This window comes from Daphnia pulicaria, chromosome 1 (genome assembly GCF_021234035.1).
Source record: "Daphnia pulicaria isolate SC F1-1A chromosome 1, SC_F0-13Bv2, whole genome shotgun sequence".
NCBI classification, from domain to species: Eukaryota; Metazoa; Arthropoda; class Branchiopoda; order Diplostraca; family Daphniidae; genus Daphnia; species Daphnia pulicaria.
The window spans coordinates 352,409-372,906 of record NC_060913.1 but is presented as its reverse complement, the minus strand read 5'-3'; the positions used below and the strand labels follow the sequence as shown (position 1 = coordinate 372,906).

Below are 20,498 nucleotides of genomic sequence, written 5' to 3'. Positions count from 1 at the left end.
CTCTCAAGTGTGAATGTGTTGTAGTTATATAGCTGAATAGATGTATATAGTCAAATAATCTGCTGTGCTGCTAGCAGTTGCTGGTATTATTCCCAGCCGAGGCGAATAAAGAAAAGAGGATATGTAGGCCTACCCCCAAAAACAAATTACAAGTGCAACAAGCATAGCCGAAAGAAAACTTGGCTCTTTTCGCTCTCTCTTATTCCTGCTGTGCTGCTGCATGTGTTTATCAGTTTTCCATGGCAACCTGTATATAATCGTGAGTCACATAGAAAGAGTATCTAGATGTGGAAGTCGAATATATCTATAAAAACGAAGACATATAAGACAACTATTATATGTATACTATGTACTAGCTATATAATGCCGGTAGATCGCACCGAGAAGAGAGATATTGAAGAAGAAGAAACTCAAGTTATCTGTGAGAGAAAAGTTACCGGCGCAGCAGAGCAGCAGCAGCACTGATTTATAACTCTCTTTACTGTTGAGCATCACGTTAACACTGGGCGACGAAAAGTTTTAGATAAAGCTATATAGGAAGGGAGGGACCCGGGAATAAAACTATGTTGTTCTGCTGCTATATAGCTGCTGCCCGTTTTTTCCTTTTTTTTCCAAGCAGAAAAAAATCAAATAAATCGACGCTAATTGGGGCAGCAGCAGCAGCGGAAAACGAATAGTTTCCGAATCCCAAATATCTAATAAAAGAATAGAGAGAGAGTCTGTTGCTGCTGCTATATAGACCTACAATCAAACTTTGTCTATATATAATAGTATATTATTTATAACGATTGCTGGCAACGCTGAAGAGAAAAAGGTAGATAGGCCTACGTATTTATTAGATGTGAGAGTTCCAGTGTTGCGCAGGAGCTTATATATTGGTGCATTGTGTATTCTATGATGTACAAACTTTTGGGGCTATTACTAATACTCGCCGAACTCGTCATTCCTTATTCTTAATTAGAGTTGATGAGGAATAATATTTATAAAATATGCTCCTGCTGCTTCCCAGCATCAGCACAGTCCGTCCAGGATGTGTATTTTTCTTTTGTCTTATTCTCGGCTATAGAATATAATATGTCATACGTGGAAGAATGTTTAATTAAGTATAAAACTATCTATGCAAGCGCGGAGATGCGCGTATTTGGCTCGGGGCATTGCGGAGGGGAAATAAAAGAGTGATGACGATTGCTGCTGCGCAATATCAAATAAATAGTTGAAGAAATTCGTAGCAAAAACAGAAATGAAATCAAATAAAAGGCGCCTCGAGACGACGACGATTGCCTCGAGCCTTGATTTAATTTCTTTAAAAAAAGGAGGAAAGTTTCATTTCTTTTTTTGAAGAAGGGGGGGGGGGGCTGCCGTGTTTTGGCTTTTTTGTTTCTTTTTAGCGTGACTCCAAAACCAAAGGTTTAAAGTTCCCACGCATAATAAACAAAAAGAGAAAAGGAGATTGCTGCAAGATATAGATTGAAATAAATTATACAGCAGCAGAGCAGAGGCTGTCGATTTTATATTGCTTCTCACTTTCCCAGCAGCAGAGGCTTTTTTTGTTTCTTCTTCTTCTGCCAGCAACACCTCCCCTACTAGACTCCCCTAGTAGACTCTAATATACGTGTCAATAATGCTGTGTCGTTTTCTCTCTGCATCATTCGTTATATTAATGATGAATAATGTCCCATCGCGCGCATTTATACACGTTTATACAGGAACAGCATACAAACAAATCTCCCCCCCCCTTGCGGCCTAATAAATCAAACGTATCCCGGGGCTGTTTCTGTATCAGATTGACACGAGTCCTGGCTTATATCTAATGAATAACGTATTGTATAATTTACCGCAAAATACTGCACCACAAAATAGTCCAAAAAAAGACCCGTTGTCTGGTCGCCCTGCGGCGAAATGAACGGTAGTAGTAGTAGTATAGTAGTAGTAGTAGAAGTAGTAGTAGTAGTAGTAGTAGTAGTAGTAGTAGTAGTAGTAATTGACATGCCATCATATATATAACCGCCAAACCTGGCCGGGAGCTTCGTGTGTGTCGTCACAACGATGCGGATGACTAATTTAAATTGCATTGTGCTGCGCAGTATATACAGCTATACACTATATTACATGATATACCACGACATATAAAAGGGTTACAGAGTGTCTTGTTAACCAGTATCAACATGGAAATAATATCCTTTATTGACTGCGCTGACGTGATGATATGTACAGGTTTATACACGTATATATACACTACACCGCAGATAGTTTTATTTCGTCCATAATTTGATGCTCCCCCGTCGTCCCTTAATGACGGCGGCACGTGAGTGTCTGGCCCCGCCAATGTCAATTGCCGCGACCGATGACCAACTAGAGAGAGAGACTATATAAAATACAAGTTCGTATGTGTGTAAACCGTCGCCATGGAAACGCCCAAAGTGTACAAATTAGAAATGGCTCAACCCAACACATATACAGCGCAGAGTATTTTATATATAGTACAACCAGGCTTTATAATATACCTGCTCAGCTCAACTGCTTTGCTTTAGTTTTTTTTTTGGGTGGGTTGAACGAAACAGCCGGCAATCACGGTCGTCACGACCCACTCACGCAATGCAATATACAAGAGAAAACTATCCCAGACTACATATACAACTCGTCTGGATTTTTCTTTCTCTCTCTCGTTAGATTAGGTATAAGGCCAACAGCAGTCAGAGGATAATAGACTTGATATATATCAGCAGCCGACATGTCTCAAATATACACACACACATGCGGGAGTCGCCCTTATTCACTGCTGTTAAGTGCAGGGCTATATAAACTATATGGAGTCTATCCTATTGTGAAAAAAAAAACGAACATTTGTCTATTTCTTCACTATTTTATACAACACCGACATTCCAGCACAGGTTCTATATAGAGAAACTATACGCAGCACTCAAATGAATATCTGCTGGGCTCCTTTTTATGTCACCTGGCCTTGATGGCCGGACTGTAATATAGTCTAACGTGCAGACGAAATTCGGCCAGGGCGAACAGTCCTATATCTCCCAAACGGACTGATCAAACCTAAAGTGCATCAAATTGTGTGTATATAATACATACATTGCTAAAGAGTACAAATGCATGTTATGGGGATGTTGCTGGTGTAGCTAGCTATACAGTATAGTGCAGAGGCCACTCGTTTTTTTTATGGACTAGAGTGTTGCTGCTGTGCCCTGACACATGAACGAAAGATCATCTCCCGTTGGGGATTCAATCGCGTACATGTTACATTGGCCGAGGTCGTGGAAAAGAGCGCGCAAAGGCCAAGACGACGACGAGTTTTTTTTTTAAACAAAAGAAATATATAATCAGATGCTGTGATGGCGAGAAACCCGGTGAAAAGAAACGAGAAAATTTTAAAAAACTTTAAAAGTTTTTTTTTTTATATTTTACCTGAGACTTTTTTTTTGGGGGGGGGGGGGGCTGAAAAAAAAAACTTTAAACGAAGCATTAGAAGATAAAAAGAAAAGAAGACATGTAAATTCATCTATTCAGCCGTATGTATATTCAGCCACATCACACAGCATAGCAGGGGCTCCAGACGCATGTATAGCCTATAGTATATTTACGTCAAATAGGTTGGGTTTAGCCTATCCATCAATGAGCAGCAGTTGATGTTATACACAACAGAGGTCCCATAGCTATTAATTCGTATACAAACTCTTTGCACGCGTACCTCGTGACTCAAAAGTTGTCAAGAGTTATTGTACCACGGACGACCCCAAAAGCTTTCTCGTGCTCTCCCGCTCTAATCTATAGATTCAAAAAAATAAAGGAATACTATAGCACGAAATAAAGGAACACAGTAGCACACCGTGTATAGATGCAATGCCGTTATACAAGCATGAATTACAAAAGTTTTTTTTGCTGTGTGCTCCTTTTTAGTCTACGTCGTGTCTCCTTGACAGCAGCAGGGTCGCCGGGAGTATATATACACGTATATATACTACTATACCGGTTTATTAGTATAATACATCGGCATATTCATTTTATTCACATCAGCCAGATAAATCAATTCCACAGAATAAACAGATTAGTCTAATAGGCTATGGTTCGCAAATAAAATTACAAGGGGTCGCCGACACTTTTTGGAAGTGAACCAAGGGCAAATGGGAAAATATTTTTTTCTATTTTTTCCAATTTTTCCCAATTTTTCAAATTTTTCCAGTTTTTTCCCATTTTTCCCATTTTTTCCAATTTTTCCATATTTTCCCAAATTTTTCCCATTTTTCCCAATTTTTCCTAACTTTTCCCAATTTTTCCTAACTTTACCCATTTTTCCTTAGTTTTTCCTAAAATTTCCCATTTAACCTTCAACTATCGGCAACTCTGGCCGGGTGTTTAACTAGAGGGCCCATTTTAACATGAAGTCTTATGGGACTACCCCCTTTGAGGCCCTAAATTTTTGCGTTTAAAAAAAGTTTTCAACTTGTTACATTTTTTATTATGTTAGAATAATTTTTACTACAAAGTTCATGTAATTTATTTTAAGAAAAAAATGTCGAAGTAGAATCAGGCACTGCGCGCCAAAAAGAAAAGAAAGTTCACCCCCTTTTTTGTTGGTGGCGGCGATTTTGCCACTTTCTTTATTTAAAAAAAAATACTTCGACATTCTTAACTAAAAATAAATTACATGAACTTTGTATATAAATTTATTCTACATACAATAAAAAATGTTACACATTGAAAAAAAATTTAAACACAGAAATGCAGGGCTTCAAAATAGGTAGTCCTATAAGACTCCATGTTAAAATGGGCTTTCTAGTTACACACCCGGCCAGAGTTGCCGATAGTTGACGATTCCAGTTTTCTGTCCAGTTTGGCAGTCGACGGCTCTGTGAAGAACGGGTTCCATAGAATCCTATACCATGATATAAGTATTCACCAACAAAATAAGAATCATAAACACGATACCTACGGATATATAAGTATTCACCAACAAAATAAGAATAATAATTTACGATACCTACGGATTCCTATTAAGCAAATAATCAAGGTAGTGAAATGGAATCAGGGCAATCAAAGTAATAAGTATTTAAAGTACTCGAAAGTACTCAGGAAATTTACTAGACTCGAGCATTGACAAGTCCTTAGCTACATAACAGGCCTAGAAACGAGCCTAGAAACGCTAGAAAACACGCTGTTGCCATTTGTTTGACAAAGCTAAATCCAGTACAGAGGCGCCAAATATGTCATATTTATTAATACTAAACATCAAAATCCGATATTTCAGTATGTTTCATAATTTTTCTAATTTTTCCCATTTTTTCCAATTTTTCCCATTTTTCCCAAATGGAGCAGTTACACATCCTGCGTTGCGCATTCTCCGCAAATGCGAAAATCTCATTTGTGTCCAAGCTGGTGTGTGTCGCCTACAGCGTCTTATGGGAAAACCAACTTCTTCCCGTTAAAACAGTTGTTTTCTTACCTATAACTTTGATTTCCCCCCTTTTCTTCCTAATAGTGAATACTTTATTCATTTCTCTATTACCTAATTTTTATTTCTATCCCCAATTCCATCTGGTTAATTTTTAATTAATTTTTGTTTGTGACTGGTTTTTTTGTTCGTCTCCTGTAGCAGACGTTTCTAGACAGAATCGACCACGCTACGAACGAAATTCTTCTGCTACAAGAGACAAAAAAAAACCAGTCACAAACAAAAATTAATTAAAAATTAACCAGATGGAATTGGGGATAGAAATAAAAATTAGGTAATAGAGAAATACCAAGTCTAAAAAAAAGGTCCTAGAGATGGCCTGTCTTTTTTCTCCCCCTGCCCCTAACATTTAAAATCTCGGTATTTGGAAAAACCGGCAACTACGGGAGGGGGAACAAAGGGAAAATAACTGAGAAATGAAAACTTTTCATTTTCACATCGAAATTAAAGTGATTTCTCAAATAGCATGGGGGTCGAAATTATAAATGAGGTTATAGAGCTAACGATGCTCTTTTTTTAAGCCCTAAAGAACTCTCCTAGCCCTCTTTTCCGTCCAGTACAAGAGAGCCAAAGTAGTACGATTTATTACTGGCCCTCTCGACTGTGCGGAAACTTTTACCTCCAATTTAAAAGGGACGTTCCCGTGAACGAAAAAATCCCAAAAAAATATATGTTATACAACTTAAGTCTAAAAACCCCCTGTCCAAAAATCGTTTTCGTCCGACGAAAACTTAATTTTTGGCGAATTTTCAAAAAACCCGTTTTCCCATAAGCTTCTCTCAGCTGTGCGGAAACTTTATATAGCTACTGTAATATAACAGGAGAGAAAATTAAATGCGTTCGACATAATAACAGCATATATTATAAGAAGAGAAGGTAATCTATTATAAGCGTTTCCTTTTTTTTATTTGTTTCAAGTTTTTTGTATTGCTGCTGCTGCTGGTTGGGTGGCCGTTAATCCTCTTGCGTCTCATGTGATGATGTATAGACAAGCGAGAGTTTCTAAATACACACACACATCCTGATGATCCCTCTCACCGGCGTGTTTTCGTTTGTTTGCCGTGCTGCTGTCGAATGTCCCAATCCAAGCAGCCGAGTATATGTAGTAATGGCCAGCTAATAACTATAGATAAGACAGCATCAACAACAGAACAAATAACGAAGACAGCAGCAGCGGATATAATATATAACTATATACAGCATTTATATATACTCGGTATTGTTTGAGGTCTAAGGAGCTTTTCCTCCTGGCCGATCTTCACATCTTATTCTTCTTTGTTATTATTTCCTACCTATCTATATAGTCTCGGATAGAATAAAATGATATTTCATTTAATTTCTTCGTCATAAGTATATTATTATTTATAATAATTGTTTTGGATTGATTCGTTTGTATTACAGGGGATTAGGGAGCGGGCGAAGAGGGCGACGGCCAACCGGAAGCCGCAGCACGCTCATCTGATGGACAATTTGGCGCCGCATACGAAACGGCTGGCCGAGACGGCCATGGGTGGGCCGCCCATCGCCGGCGGTCAACAACAGACGGTCCCGCAGACGCAGAGAGTCCACGTGACGACGCCGGCCGGCTCCGGCATCAGCAACGCGACGGACAACAACGCCGGAGGGTCAGCTGGTGGTGGTGCTGGTGCTGGAGCCACGACGGCCCTGGCCGGCTCGCTCCTCTCGCCGCCAGGTGTGACGCTGGCCAAGACGACCCTGCTGGGCCGGGCCGCCTCCATGACGATGGGCAACAAACAGCAGAGCCGCCGGCGGAGTCTCTTCGACGACGACAAAGGCACCGATCAGGGCAGTGGAAGTCAAGTAAATCTAAACCCATCCCACACACCCACTCAATCATGTAATAACTATAGAAATAAAAATCAAATATTTATATAAGACATCATAATGATGTTATTCAAAGATGATTTATAGAGCGGTTGGTTTTTTCGTCTTTGTGCGATTATTATTAGCCGCGCATATGACGTCATTTATACATAGAGGAGGAAATAATGATATAGATATAATCTCAAAATATTTGTGATTGCATTTCCTTTATTGTTATAGACATCTATTCATATGATTATTAGAATGATTTCGAATGATTTATACTATTATGTACCCAATTTTCCGTATTTATTCCAGACGTTGTTATTTGCTGATGCTGGAATTTCCAACATACATAACATAAACGAATAAGCTGCAGCTATTACTATTATACAGTCGCGGCTGAAAGTTTCTTTACGTGTAGCTCCAAAACCCGCATTTTTACTGTGTATTGGTGGATGGTGTCAACCTATGATAAGAGGTTGAGCTACCTTATTTGCTCGATTTTCTCAAGTTTTACCCCCCTACCCCTTTCCCCTCCGACAATGATTTGTTGGCGCGGCTTTCTTAACTATGGGTAGCCATGGCCGATAATCAGACAATTAAGTCGATACCCAATAAACTAGCAATAGCTCTTAAATGAAACGATAAAATGACAGATGATTGATAAGTTTGTAACTGTGGCAATAGGGTCTTTGCATGAAATTTCGATTTGTTTTTAACATACTTCATGAGAATCAGTTTTTTACGCTGATTCTCATGGCATTTTTTAAATATTTTTAAAATGAACCTAACTATGTGTATTTTTAATTCAAAGTTCGAATAAGCGCCTCCCATTTCAAAACGGGGTCTCAGCCATTTTTGATGGGCGGTGCTTAATTTCTGATCAATTTGTAGACGACGCTCACCAAAATCACCCTTTTCGTACTGCCTACGGCTGAATACAACCCTCTTTCGCCCTTAGGGCCTTAAGGTTATTTTAAAAAATACCATGAGAATCAGCGTAAAAAACTGATACTCATGAAGTATGTTAAAAACAAATCGAAATTTCATGCAAAGACCCTATTTCTGCATCGTTTAGTTTCATTTTAGCATTAGGCAATAGGAATGCGTAGCGTTTGTGATATTGCGGGTAAATTAGTAATCGATGTTAAGAGAAAGAGTTAAGTAGAGAAGGGCGGTAAAAAATAAAGAAACGAGCAAATAAGGTAGCTCAACCTCTACCATACACTCTCAGTTTTTTGGGGGTATTCGAGGGTATTCGAACTAGTAGCGTTTTGGTTTTTGCTACTAATAGTATAGGGGGGGGGGGTATTCTATTAGTAGCATACCTGTTCTAGAATAGGGGTTCGAATATCCCCCGAATATCCCCTATTCTATGCCTATTCTAAGAGTTTTGCTGAGTGGGGTAAGATCAGAAAAAATGTGTGGAGCGTCCGAGTATTGAACACGGGTCCGAACTCGGCATTCCAATCCGAGCTTCTTCCATACGGCTATTCTGACTGTATTAATTTTCTGTATTATCGATAAAGTTATTTATACGTTTTGATACTTTTGGAGTTGGGACTTTGTTGGGACGGATAAATTTTCAATCTGAAAATTAAAAAAAGTGTGCTGGGAGGCAACTCGATACACCGACGCCGTATGTGCAAATGAAACATTCGCCCACCCAGGTATTCTATTCGAATATGGGGTAAGGTATTCGATTCTTCGAATACTGGGTTATTCGAAGGAAAATCGAATCGCATAAGGGTTCTACTATGGGTATTCGAAGCTTTCGAATAGGGTTGAACCTATTCTAGACCTATTCTAAGCAAGGGTATTCGAAGCTGGAATATCCGTCGTAGAGGGTTAGAATATCCCCTGAAAACTGAGAGTGTAGGCTCACACCATCCGCCAATACACAGTAAAAAGGCGGGTTTTGGAGCTACACGTAAAGAAACTTTCAGCCGCGACTGTATAACAGCTTACATACTACATATAGATAGGCCTATCTTTAACAATACAGTCTACCTATAAAGTTAAATGACGACGTGGGAGGGGCTCATCTCTCATATATCATTGGGTCCAATTGAAAACGGCCGACCTAATACTACTACTTTTGATCTAATCAATTGCTGATTTCTTTTCTATTTCTCCTCTCTGTGTGTCAAACGACAGGACGAGGACGACGACGACAATGGCGACGAGTGGGCAGAGGACGGCAGCAACAGCGGACTGCCCAGGGACATTTCCACCGAGTTCATGCTGGCTGCCAATAAGCAGAAAGAGGCGGCCAACCAACATAACGCAGTCGGGTATAATAATAAAACTCATAATAAATCAAATTTATGAATTGTAAATAGTGTATATTAGTAAATAATTGGAATATCTTATTATAGAGTGTTGATTTTCACATAAATATAACCGACGTCTTGATGATAATAATGTGCTGGTCTGTATAGAAATAACAAGGCGCCGGGGTCGTTGGCGTTGGCGTCCAAGACGCTGCTGCTAACGACGACAACAACGACGGTTGCTGCGGCGACGGCGGCCACCATGAGTGGCCTGAGCAACGGCGACGCGTCCAGCAACTACAACAATCAACAGCCAGCGGCGTCGACCGGTGCTGGCGTCGACGCCGGCTCACTCGGCCATTCTCTCATGACCGACGGCGTCTCCTGCCTCTCCTTGCCAACCAGCCAGCAGCATCAACCCATCTCCAACGCCCAGCACAATAAGATCAAGGTATATATTATTATTATTAGCGCCTATTATTATATATCTTATACACACATATACACATCACATAGAAATGAATTCCAGATTTGATATAATAGTACAATTGGGGCAATCCTCATTTATTCTTATTTCTATCTCTGTCTGACGACATCATACAATGACGCCCTTGGGGGGCTTCCTAATTGGCTAGAGGCTCTATTATTATTGGCAAACAGCTTCTGGTGTGTCAGCAAGCCGTAGAAATCATATTGCCCGCGTCTCTCAGGATATATATTAAATATATTACATCACCCAACAAAAGCTCACACGTATATATATATAGACATCAGCACAGCAGCAGTCAGATATGTATATTCTATTACGCTTGGCTGGACTTATTGTGCTACAGGTAATATGGCGTGGCGGGAGAGATGTCTAGATCAAATTCTTTACATGTTCACGCATCATTGTATATAATATAATGATATATTTGATGGCGGATGCGTATTATATAACAGCTGATATTAAATAGGATCAAAAATCTCGGTTGATCGATTTATATATTCCATTTATAAAGTCACTAATGCGGATGATGTCCACTCGGTTGTTGTTGGACTCTCTAGCCGCCGCGGGCGTGTTTATATAAGGCAACAATGAATAAATCACGAACAAGTCAATAAGCGGCTATTTAGCTCCTAATATATAGGGGAGAGTGGGGCGATCTGGCGTTCGGGTCGGATGGCTCAATTGATTTCTTGATAGGTTAGAATTACAATAAAATATTGAAAAAATCAGGAGATGTAGATGTTAGTAATGCGCATCTTAAAACCAAATTTCATGGTAGTACGACGAACGGTTGAGGAATGAAAGGTAAAATAAATTTTTCGTCTTAAAATTGGGTCGTCCTACTTTGACTTTCGAATCAAATATCGGCTTTCCCGATTACTTTAAAATTCTAAAAAAATCTGGAAAATACTCTACGTTATCTCTTCTTTAGGCCTGTTCAGTTTGTTTTATATTTACAATAGTTTAAATAAGAGATATTCAATAATTTTGTTAGGGGCGCATCGGCCACACAGCGTCGGGGCTTTTTGGCTTACATAAAATTGCATATGATAGCAGTAAAATTATTTGTGTTTTTCTTGTTTCGTTCGTGTTCGACTTTTTTCGTGTTTTTAGTCAACTACCATACTTATTTAAGCTTTTTAATTGATATTCCGTTGGTGGGTTGCATTATTGGGTTATTTTGGTAAATTTTGAGTTTCTACTGTCAGTCAACGGTTTTTCCGTAAGAAATACAGGGGCCGAGACACCCCGGCGGTGTGAGCAAGTGACCCCGTATCTGGGGCGGGTTTGCTCTCTTTTTTTTTTTTTTTAAAATCGGCAATAACCTAGTTTTTATTTATTTAGATCGAATTGAAAAAATCACCATTTAAAGCAGGAAGGATTGCCTTTCTTTTAAGATTTGGTGGATCTAAATACGTTGGAAAATAAGGGAATGGCGGCTAAGAGAAAAAAAAGTGAGCCAGTCGCCCCACTCTAAATAGCTTAAATGGCGTATTTATTGAATACAATGAACAGCATCTATTAGCCTAATAATATTAATCATCTATATAGGAGCTTCTGTGAATTCTTATAGCTACTTCTGGATATTTTCTCTAGAAATTTTCTTTTGGCTGATGTTTGATTTTTTAAATCTTATAATAGCAGAGCGGGAGTAATAAAGGCAAAGGAACACGAAGTGGCGGCGGTGGCAGCAGCTGCGGGGTGGACTCTACGGCCGGGACGCCGCCCAGCGGGAGTGGCAACAACGGCAACGGTGGCAACGGCAACGGGGCCGACAAGGAGAGCAAGCAATACCAGACGGCCGGCTCCCGGTTCACCATTTACAAAGTCAACAAGGCCAGCCGCAAGAAACGCGAGAAATCCTCGGCCAAAAAAGAACGAAAAGCCACTAAAACGCTGGCCATCGTCCTCGGTAAATCATTCATCCCCAGCCATTTCAAATCACAAATCTATTATATCAAATTCAAACATGCAAGTAGAGCTATAGATGGAATAGAAGATGAGGAGGGCACGTGTGCAGCTTATAGGCTATATATATGACCAACATATCAGCTATTCATAAGAGACTGTCTCCACGTGTGTTCTATACAGTCTTTTGTTTTTTTGAATTGCTAATGAAGGAATGGCGGGAAAAGCCTAGACTTTCAAACTCGTATAGAAAAGAACAGCATATATAGACGAGCGGGAGTTCATCAAACTTGTGTGAACTCGGGTGATGGCGGGGTGAAAAGTTGGTTCATTAGCGATCGTGTGTGCTGTATGTCGGCTGTATAGATAAAGTACATAGTATAATACTGTACCCTATCCTATACATACAAGGCTGCTCACAGCTGGGTATCATTTCATGGAAATGTTTCTTTTTTAAATTCGTTGGATCGAAACGAACGAACCTCTTGCACGCTCTGCTGATTGCCAGAGTGTCTTCGTTATATCAAACTTTTCGGTCGGGCTATATACGGGGGGCATGAAGTAACTTGTAACGAGTCTCTGTATACTTTTTTATTCCATGTCTGATTGTGTTTTTTTTCTATCTCTTATTATATTAAAACAACCCCCAAATGAAGGTGTGTTCCTTATTTGCTGGGTCCCTTTCTTCACGTGCAACATCTTGGACGCCATTTGCACCAAGTTTGAGCGCGACTGCCAGCCGGGCGGGACGGCCTTCCAGCTCACCACTTGGCTGGGCTACGTCAACTCGTTCATCAATCCCGTCATTTACACCATCTTCAATCTCGAGTTCCGCAAGGCCTTCAAGCGCATCCTCGTCTGCGCTGATTGATTCTCTTGTTATGTCTGATGTGTGTGTTTTTGGTGTTTTTTTTATTTCTTTTGGGTTAATAATAATTTATTTTTTAAAAAAGGGGGAATACATTTTGACCGTGCCGTCTAATAATACATAGAGAATAAATATTTCAATTTGTCTCCAAATCAACCAAAAAATCTATAAATAGATGTATATAATTATCATTTTTGGAGAGACGTATATTATATAATTATATATATACTATTTAAATAACATCATCCTCGACGATATATATATATTATATTTGTAAAAATTCAATCATTGTTATTCTTTCGAAAAAATAATTAGGAAACAAAAAAATGAACACAACAAAAAGAAATATTTTTTTCTTTTTTTTTTTTTGCTGTCGACAATGATGTTATAAAATATAATTCAATTGCTGTGAATTTGTATTCGTGTGTATATTATCATATATACATAGTACCGTGTATCATTGCTCATATACTTCCGCCACCGGTTCCAGATATATAATATGTTATATGATTGTTGTTAATTGGACATTTTTTCAATCTGTCGGGGTTTATTTATTTCAATTTTTGTTGTCTTTGTAAAAATTTTCAACATAAAAAAAAATTCGACAATAATTCAAATTTAATGAATTCGAATCATTTGGGTCATATTGTGCAAAGGGTCGTGGTCAAACTCTTTGGATAATATAATAAGGGAATAAAAAAAAATTGGCGAAAGGACTACCAAATTTAATTTCCAACAAATTATCAATGTATCATAATTATAATTGTATAATTACAAAATTCAAAGAAAAACACGAATTTATAAAATCTTCGTTAATATCTATACAAAATTCTTTCCTCGTCCCCACCGTATATGCTGTGTATACCCACGCGATATTCGTTCGTCACGCCCATTCGTACATATAAAATAATCACCTCTCTCATTTTGATTCCTAATTTCTATATCGTGTTTGATCAAATTCTGTGTGAGTGTGGACCTCCCCCCCCCCCAAAAAAAACCCCGTATAATCCTTCCAGCATTTCAATATGAAATAAAAACACACAAATAATATATATATATATTTATATATATTCTTTCTTTTCGTATAGTCTGTGTCTCCGTGCATGATTCTTAATATATAACATCTTATAATATTTTAAAGTTATAACATTACATTAGACCCCTCACACATACCTCGACCGATTGTTCAGTTGACAAAAAAGAAATGAAATCTCCTCCTTTAAACCCCCCCGCCCAGACATTGTATAGATTTATAAATAACACGAAAATACAATATTGAATGAACGAATTAATATACATGTACATAAAGGTCGAATCTATAGATTTTTATTTCGCCTAAAGGATAAAATATTTGGACACCAATTCAAATTCGCTGTTTCTTTGTTGTTCAAGTATATTTAGATCGCGTCGATTTATTCCGCGAATACATCAGACGAACACAGATATATCTGCTGCTGGCTCTATATACACAACTCTGTCAACGACAGTAGCTAACAGAAGTAATAGACAGTGACTTTGTATGTATATATAAAGTGTAATATAATGCTTCTGCTCGGCCAAAACCGAGCAACAACGAACGCGAAGACCGAAGAAGAGCCGCGCCAATAATAAAGACGACAATTACATGTGTATAGACTCCTCCTGTATATATATAGCCATACAACACAAGCAGAATATGCTGCTGTCTCTTGCAGATATATATTCCGTATTTATTATCTTCTTCTCCAGCTTCTTCGCCTTTGTCTGATTTTTTCTTTTCATCTGTCACCGCCTTTAGGCTACGTCTAAATTGCGTATAGCGGTATAGGCTATCCAGCATATACATATGAACGCACACGTATTATATATATAGAGAGAGATGCTGCAATGTGTGCAACTGTCAGCCGAGCGAAACCGTGCTGCTGCTGGATATTATATAATAATGCGCCAGCGTCAGCACACACATATAGCACAGCAGGGTGCTCTTCTTGTCGACATATTGAAACATCACCACACGCGGAGCAGCGCAGATATATAAACGTTGCTGCTGCTGGCCCATTCACCGCTACAGTTTCTTTTTTCTTTCTTTCTTTTTCAAGCAGTCGCAAACAATCGCAGCAAGGGACTTTGGCTGCTGCGCCGAGCAAGCGGCTTTCATGTCTATAGATAATATAAAGGCAGCAGCAACTTTATATGTACAAAAATGGGAACTATAAGAGAGAGAATTATGCTGCTGCGCTATTTGATTTTATATGTATAATATTATGGCACATATGGATATATGACTCCTATCTGTCACAGAGATGTATAGAGCTGCTTTGTTCGCAGTTTTTTTATTCTTAACAAAATTCCGGTAATTCTATATCCTTTGAGTATTATATAAATACTTTATAAAGTTGAAATTTCTAATATTAGTTTTTTCGCCTTTAGCTATAGATTTATTCGTCAGTTGAAATAGCTGGAAGCCATACTGTGTCTGTATAAGTATATGTATTACAGTAAAAGCTATATTTTACATTTATAAATAGTATGGATAAATGTATAATTCTTGGGTTCTTGGGATATCTTGATATTATTATACATCTTTGCTTTATTTCCAGGGAAAATTGAGAGTGCTGGGATTCCACAAATGAATAATCGAAATAATATTATTTCTCTGCTGGCATTTGTCAAAATGTGCCGAATATTGAACACATTAGAGCGCGTCATATTCAACTTTTCAAGAAAATCTTGAAGCTGCTATGTAGCTATACTAGAGGTAGGCTATCCGAAGAATTGCTGTATACTAACTATTAGACACATAATGAAAATTCTCAAGACTACTACATAAATTAAGCTTCTTCTCCTTTTTAATTCTTCAAGAGATCTATATTGTCGAGCCATTTGGTCTTCTACCTATAGGAGAGAACGGGGCAATTAAGGTAGTGGGTAACTTGGCACCCAGCGTTTTTCGTCCTCTTGTGACCGAGGGATTGCATTTTAAAATTACCAGTTATAGTTTTTAATAATGCGCATATACAGTCGTGGCTGAAAGTTTCTATACCTTGTGCTCAAATATACGCCTTTTTACTCTGTATTGGCGGGTAGTGTGAGCCTATCACAAGAGAAAGGGGTTGTTATTTGTTCGCATTTTTCTTTTATTACCCAAACCCCTCTACCCCCTCTTTTCTTAACTCTACCCTTTAACATCACTAACTATTTTACCGCGAAACGGGAGACGGTTAAGCAACCCTTTTACGGAACGCAAAATGAAATTTACGAACACTTGATTAGCAAGAGTTCTAGAATTAAACGGTGGCGTGACAGAATAATGGCAATTAATTGAATCTGTCTATCAGCCGTATTTTCTATTCATTTCGCGTCAGGTAAAAGGGTTGCTTAACCGTCTGCCGCATCGCGGTAAAATAGTTAGTGATGTTAAGAGGTAGAGTTAAGAAAAGAGGGGGTAGAGGGGTTTGGGTTAACAAGGAAAAATGCGCACAAATTACAACCCCTTTCTCTTGTGATAGGCTCACACTACCCGCCAATACAGAGTAAAAAGGCGTATATTTGAGCACAAGGTATACAAACTTTCAGCCACGACTGTACAAAACAAGTTTCTGAGAGGAAATTCTTTTCTCTTTCAGGAACCAATTTTTATTTATTTTTATTAACGAAATTATTGCTTGAAAACGCAATAATAACAAAGAAACCTTATCTCGGGGCAACTTGTGTGGCTGGGTTAGAGATGGGAGGGAAAATTTTTCGGAAAATTTAGTTGATGACGCCATCGCCAGGTGTTCTTTTAGCCCGTAAGAATAACATGGGCCATCTAACCCCGCGTACATGAGCATGTTGCCCCCAACTCGACCCACCCTAATTCATTTTCAAAGCGCTTTTGGTTTCAAACAAAGTAAATTGTCAGAAACTAAAAATACGCTTTTTATAGCTAATTTTTTCCTCTTTTTTTTAAGGTTAAAAATATTGAGGAATAAAGAAGTGGGGGCTCAAAAACAAAAAAAAAGACAACTAGTACAACTCTCCCCTATAATCGATAGATGTCCGCATCGTATCGAATATTTACGATGGAAAATGACGAGCAAGATTTCTCAACAAGTGGAAAAGGAAAACATACCCTAAATATATATCCAGCAGGCTCCAATATAATAAGCTAATATAGTGACTATGTAGGGGAGAGTAGTAAGGATTGGCACCAATTTTTTTTATTTTCTCTTCCATTTCCCTCCATCAATACCTTTTTTATATCTTTTGGTCTTAAAAAAGAGCAAAAATTCTTTTATCTTGAACGTATTTTTTGAAAATTTCATTAGTTACAATTCCAGCGTTAAAGTTTTATTAAAGTTACAAAAAAAAAAGAAAAATGACGCAACATTCCCCTTCAACGGGGCTAGTTGGCTTTCCCTGTAATTCTAATGGGAGAACAGCCGATACGGGGGTTCCCGTATGAAAACGCTCTTGTGATTAATCACTGATAATTTAAGGATATTAGCTTGATTTATTTTCCAACGATTTATTTTTTCAGGGTGGTTTTTATATAATTACCTTGGTTAGTTTTTAATATCCATAAGTAATTTGAACTAATTCAAAAATTCAGTTATTCTTAGCAATGGCAATTTTCCGTAAGCCAACTAGCCCTACGGTGAAAGGAAGAAATAGCCCCAACAAGGAATTTTAAGCCACTATAATTTATTTTTCTGTTTAAGCCTTTACGTATAGTCGATAGAAGATAAAATTCTCTATTTCACTAGTATTTTTAAATATTTCCGTCGTTATTCCAAAAGAAATTATGTGAAAAAGCTTTTCGAAAAATCTTACATAAGAAAAGTCAAAAAGTGTTTTTAGTGTCCAACGCAAATAGGGGAGAGGGGAGCTAGTTGGCATTTGGGGGAAGTTGGCATTTTGCTAGTTAGACCCCTTACAGACCAAAACAAATCAATTCTTTTACACCAAATATGAAAGACAACACCCAGATTGCTCATAAAAAATTTCAAAAGTATACGACTTCCCCACCAGGAGTTATAGCAAAAACAAAAAAAAACGGCAAAAAGTTTTTTTTGGGCCTCTCAGCACTTTTCATTTTTCTCATAGTATAAAACTCTAAGAGTGTCAGAAAACCATTAGCTAAATAGAATTAATGTTTGTCTTATTTCTAAAAGAAACACGACATTTCTACATTAAAAAGTTATTTAGTTATCAATATATTTGTTCGAAAAGCACCCTGTGGGGTTAGTTGGCAGAAATTTTGAGGGGCATGTTGGCATACAGATTTCACACGAGATGCTGAGTTGCAAGTTTTCAAAATTCGACCTTGAAATTTTGGAGCAATGGAGAATCGTCAGCTGCCAACTTACCCCGTAGGTGGGGCAAGTTGGCAGACTTTTTTGGCAGTTTTTCTCAATTTCACAATTTCGTGTAAATAAACATTGTAAACAAATACGATCGATTCTTAGAGAATTGAAATCTGAATCTGATTCATTCATTCAATTTGCAAAACGTGTGGAAAAGAAATTCAAATAAATTCACAAAAAGTGACCCTGCCAACTAGCCCCATTCTCCCATAATTGATAAGTGTATAAGGATAGCACAGCAGCACAAAATATAAGACAAAGAATATATATACAGTCGCGGCTGAAAGTTTCTATACGTGTAGCTCAAAAATACGCCTTTTTACTGTGTATTGGCGGATGATATTAGCCTATGGTAGAGGTTGAGTTACCTTATTCGCTCGATTTTCTCAAGTTTTACCCCCAACCCCCTTACACCTCCGACAATGATTTGTTGGCGCGGCTTTCTTAACTATGGGTAACTATGGCCGATAATCAGACAATTGAGTCGATACCCAATAAACTAGCAATAGCTCTAAAATGAAACGTTAAAATGGCGAGAGGATTGATCAGTTTGTAACTGTGACAATTTCTGCATCGATTAGTTTCATTTTAGCATTAGGCAATAGGAATGCCTAACGTTTGCGATTTGCGGGTAAATTAGTAATCTATGTTAAGAGGAAGAGTTAAGTAAAGAAGGGCGGTAAAAAATAAAGAAATGAGCAAATAAGGTAGCTCAACCTCTACCATAGGCTAACACCATCCGCCAATACAAACTAAAAGGGCGTATTTTTGAGCTACAAGCATAGAAACTTTCAGCCGTGACTGTATATTATATACAGTGCAACAAAATCCTCCTTTAACGTGACGCATCAGTCTTCTGTGATGCTCAACAACTAGAAGCCAACTGTTTTTATTTCGAGGAATCGCAAACATAGAAAAGTACAGTATGTATACAGCAGCAGTGCACAGCGGACTATAATATTATATAGATCTAATATTCTGTATACATACGTGATCATTTTCTTTCGACTCTAATGCAATAAAAGCGTTAATCTTGTATATATAAGCTTATATTTAACAGTAGTACCACATTTTCCTTAGTAGGCCCTATATAATAGCTACATGTATTCTTAATTCTTTTCTTTTATATAGGTATTAGATATATCCGCTATTCACTTTATAGCCGTCTTCCCCAATTAGGCTACCGTCGTTGGATGCACTGCATTATACTATTGACAGTATATATAGGCTAAATAATAGCTGCGCATCCAGCGGCAGCAGCCACCGGATAAATAATAGAAACAAACGACAATCACTCGTGGTGGCATCAGCAGAGCTGCTGCTCCCGATGTTTTGTACATATATAAACGAATCGAAAATAAAACGCGAATGAAAAGGAGAAGAAAAAGAAAAAGGGAGAAATATATATATGTCTATCTATCTATCTATCTATCTAGCCTAAACTATAACCAGCAAAGGGAAATTGTTTGCCAACATCAGCTCTCGGCTCACAGCAGCAGTTCGAGAAAGAATAGAGCGCCGTGTGCTGCTGCTGTTTATTCTTTCGGCAGCACGGCACAGCAGCGCAGCTATATAGCAGTCGTCACATAACGCATCGATGCTTTCGCGGTTGGCTATTCAAACACAACAGGAGCAGCAGATTGCGACGACAAATACAGCAGCACCACCTACATATAAAGGCTACAGCATAGTGTATATAGTGTGTGTATAGATACTGCTGCTGCGGTGAACGCTATCGAGCATAATACAAAAGAAAAAGACAAGAAAAGAAATCGCTCCCTTTTATATTCTTAGACTCTTTTATATTATCTATGGGCGCTGCTGCTGCTGCTGTATAGCCTATATATCGTGCGTGTGCGTGGGACGAACCCATTGTGTGTGTCGTCTTCTTATATATTCTCCCATATGTATTTAAACGTATAATATAAAAACTAGTTCATATATTTACCACGCACAGCACGCGGCAATCCTGGAGAGACCACGGAGAGGTTTCACACCATTTTTTTTAATATTTCTAAATATGTGAATTCAGTCGACTCGCCCTCGTATCCTATCTCATCATTAGTCATTTTCATTTTTGATGAGTGGCTAATAATAAATGTGTTTGCATCACTTTTATTTTTTATCTCTGCGGTTATTCGTCAGCATTTCAGCTATTAGAGATCGATGGGAATCATAGTAGGGGAGAGTTGTACTAGTTGACGCGATTTTTTATTTTTTGGCCACCATACTTTTAAAAATAAACTTTCGAAACTCCCGATTATCTTAAAAGAAAGAGGGGAGAAAGAAGAATTTACAGAAACTCCCCTTTATTCGGTCAAAAAGTAAATTTGAAAACATC

General features: G+C 38.2%; 1 protein-coding gene across 2 annotated transcripts in view; it reads left to right on the top strand.

Annotated features, from left to right (window-relative positions):
* The window catches only part of LOC124352507 (dopamine D2-like receptor), a 73,501-nt gene extending 60,436 nt beyond the window's left edge, over nucleotides 1–13,065 (top strand). The window contains exons 4-8 of one of the 2 annotated variants that reach the window (XM_046802043.1): nucleotides 6,866–7,285; nucleotides 9,449–9,585; nucleotides 9,733–10,015; nucleotides 11,699–11,966; nucleotides 12,619–13,065. In XM_046802043.1, the coding sequence (XP_046657999.1) occupies nucleotides 6,866–7,285; nucleotides 9,449–9,585; nucleotides 9,733–10,015; nucleotides 11,699–11,966; nucleotides 12,619–12,833 (1,323 nt within the window). In that variant the 3' untranslated portion in view covers nucleotides 12,834–13,065. Of the gene's footprint in view, nucleotides 1–6,865; nucleotides 7,286–9,448; nucleotides 9,586–9,732; nucleotides 10,016–11,695; nucleotides 11,967–12,618 lie in introns of both variants that reach the window. The other variant, XM_046802035.1, reaches the window with a different exon arrangement.
* The last annotated feature ends 7,433 nt before the right edge of the window (nucleotides 13,066–20,498 follow it).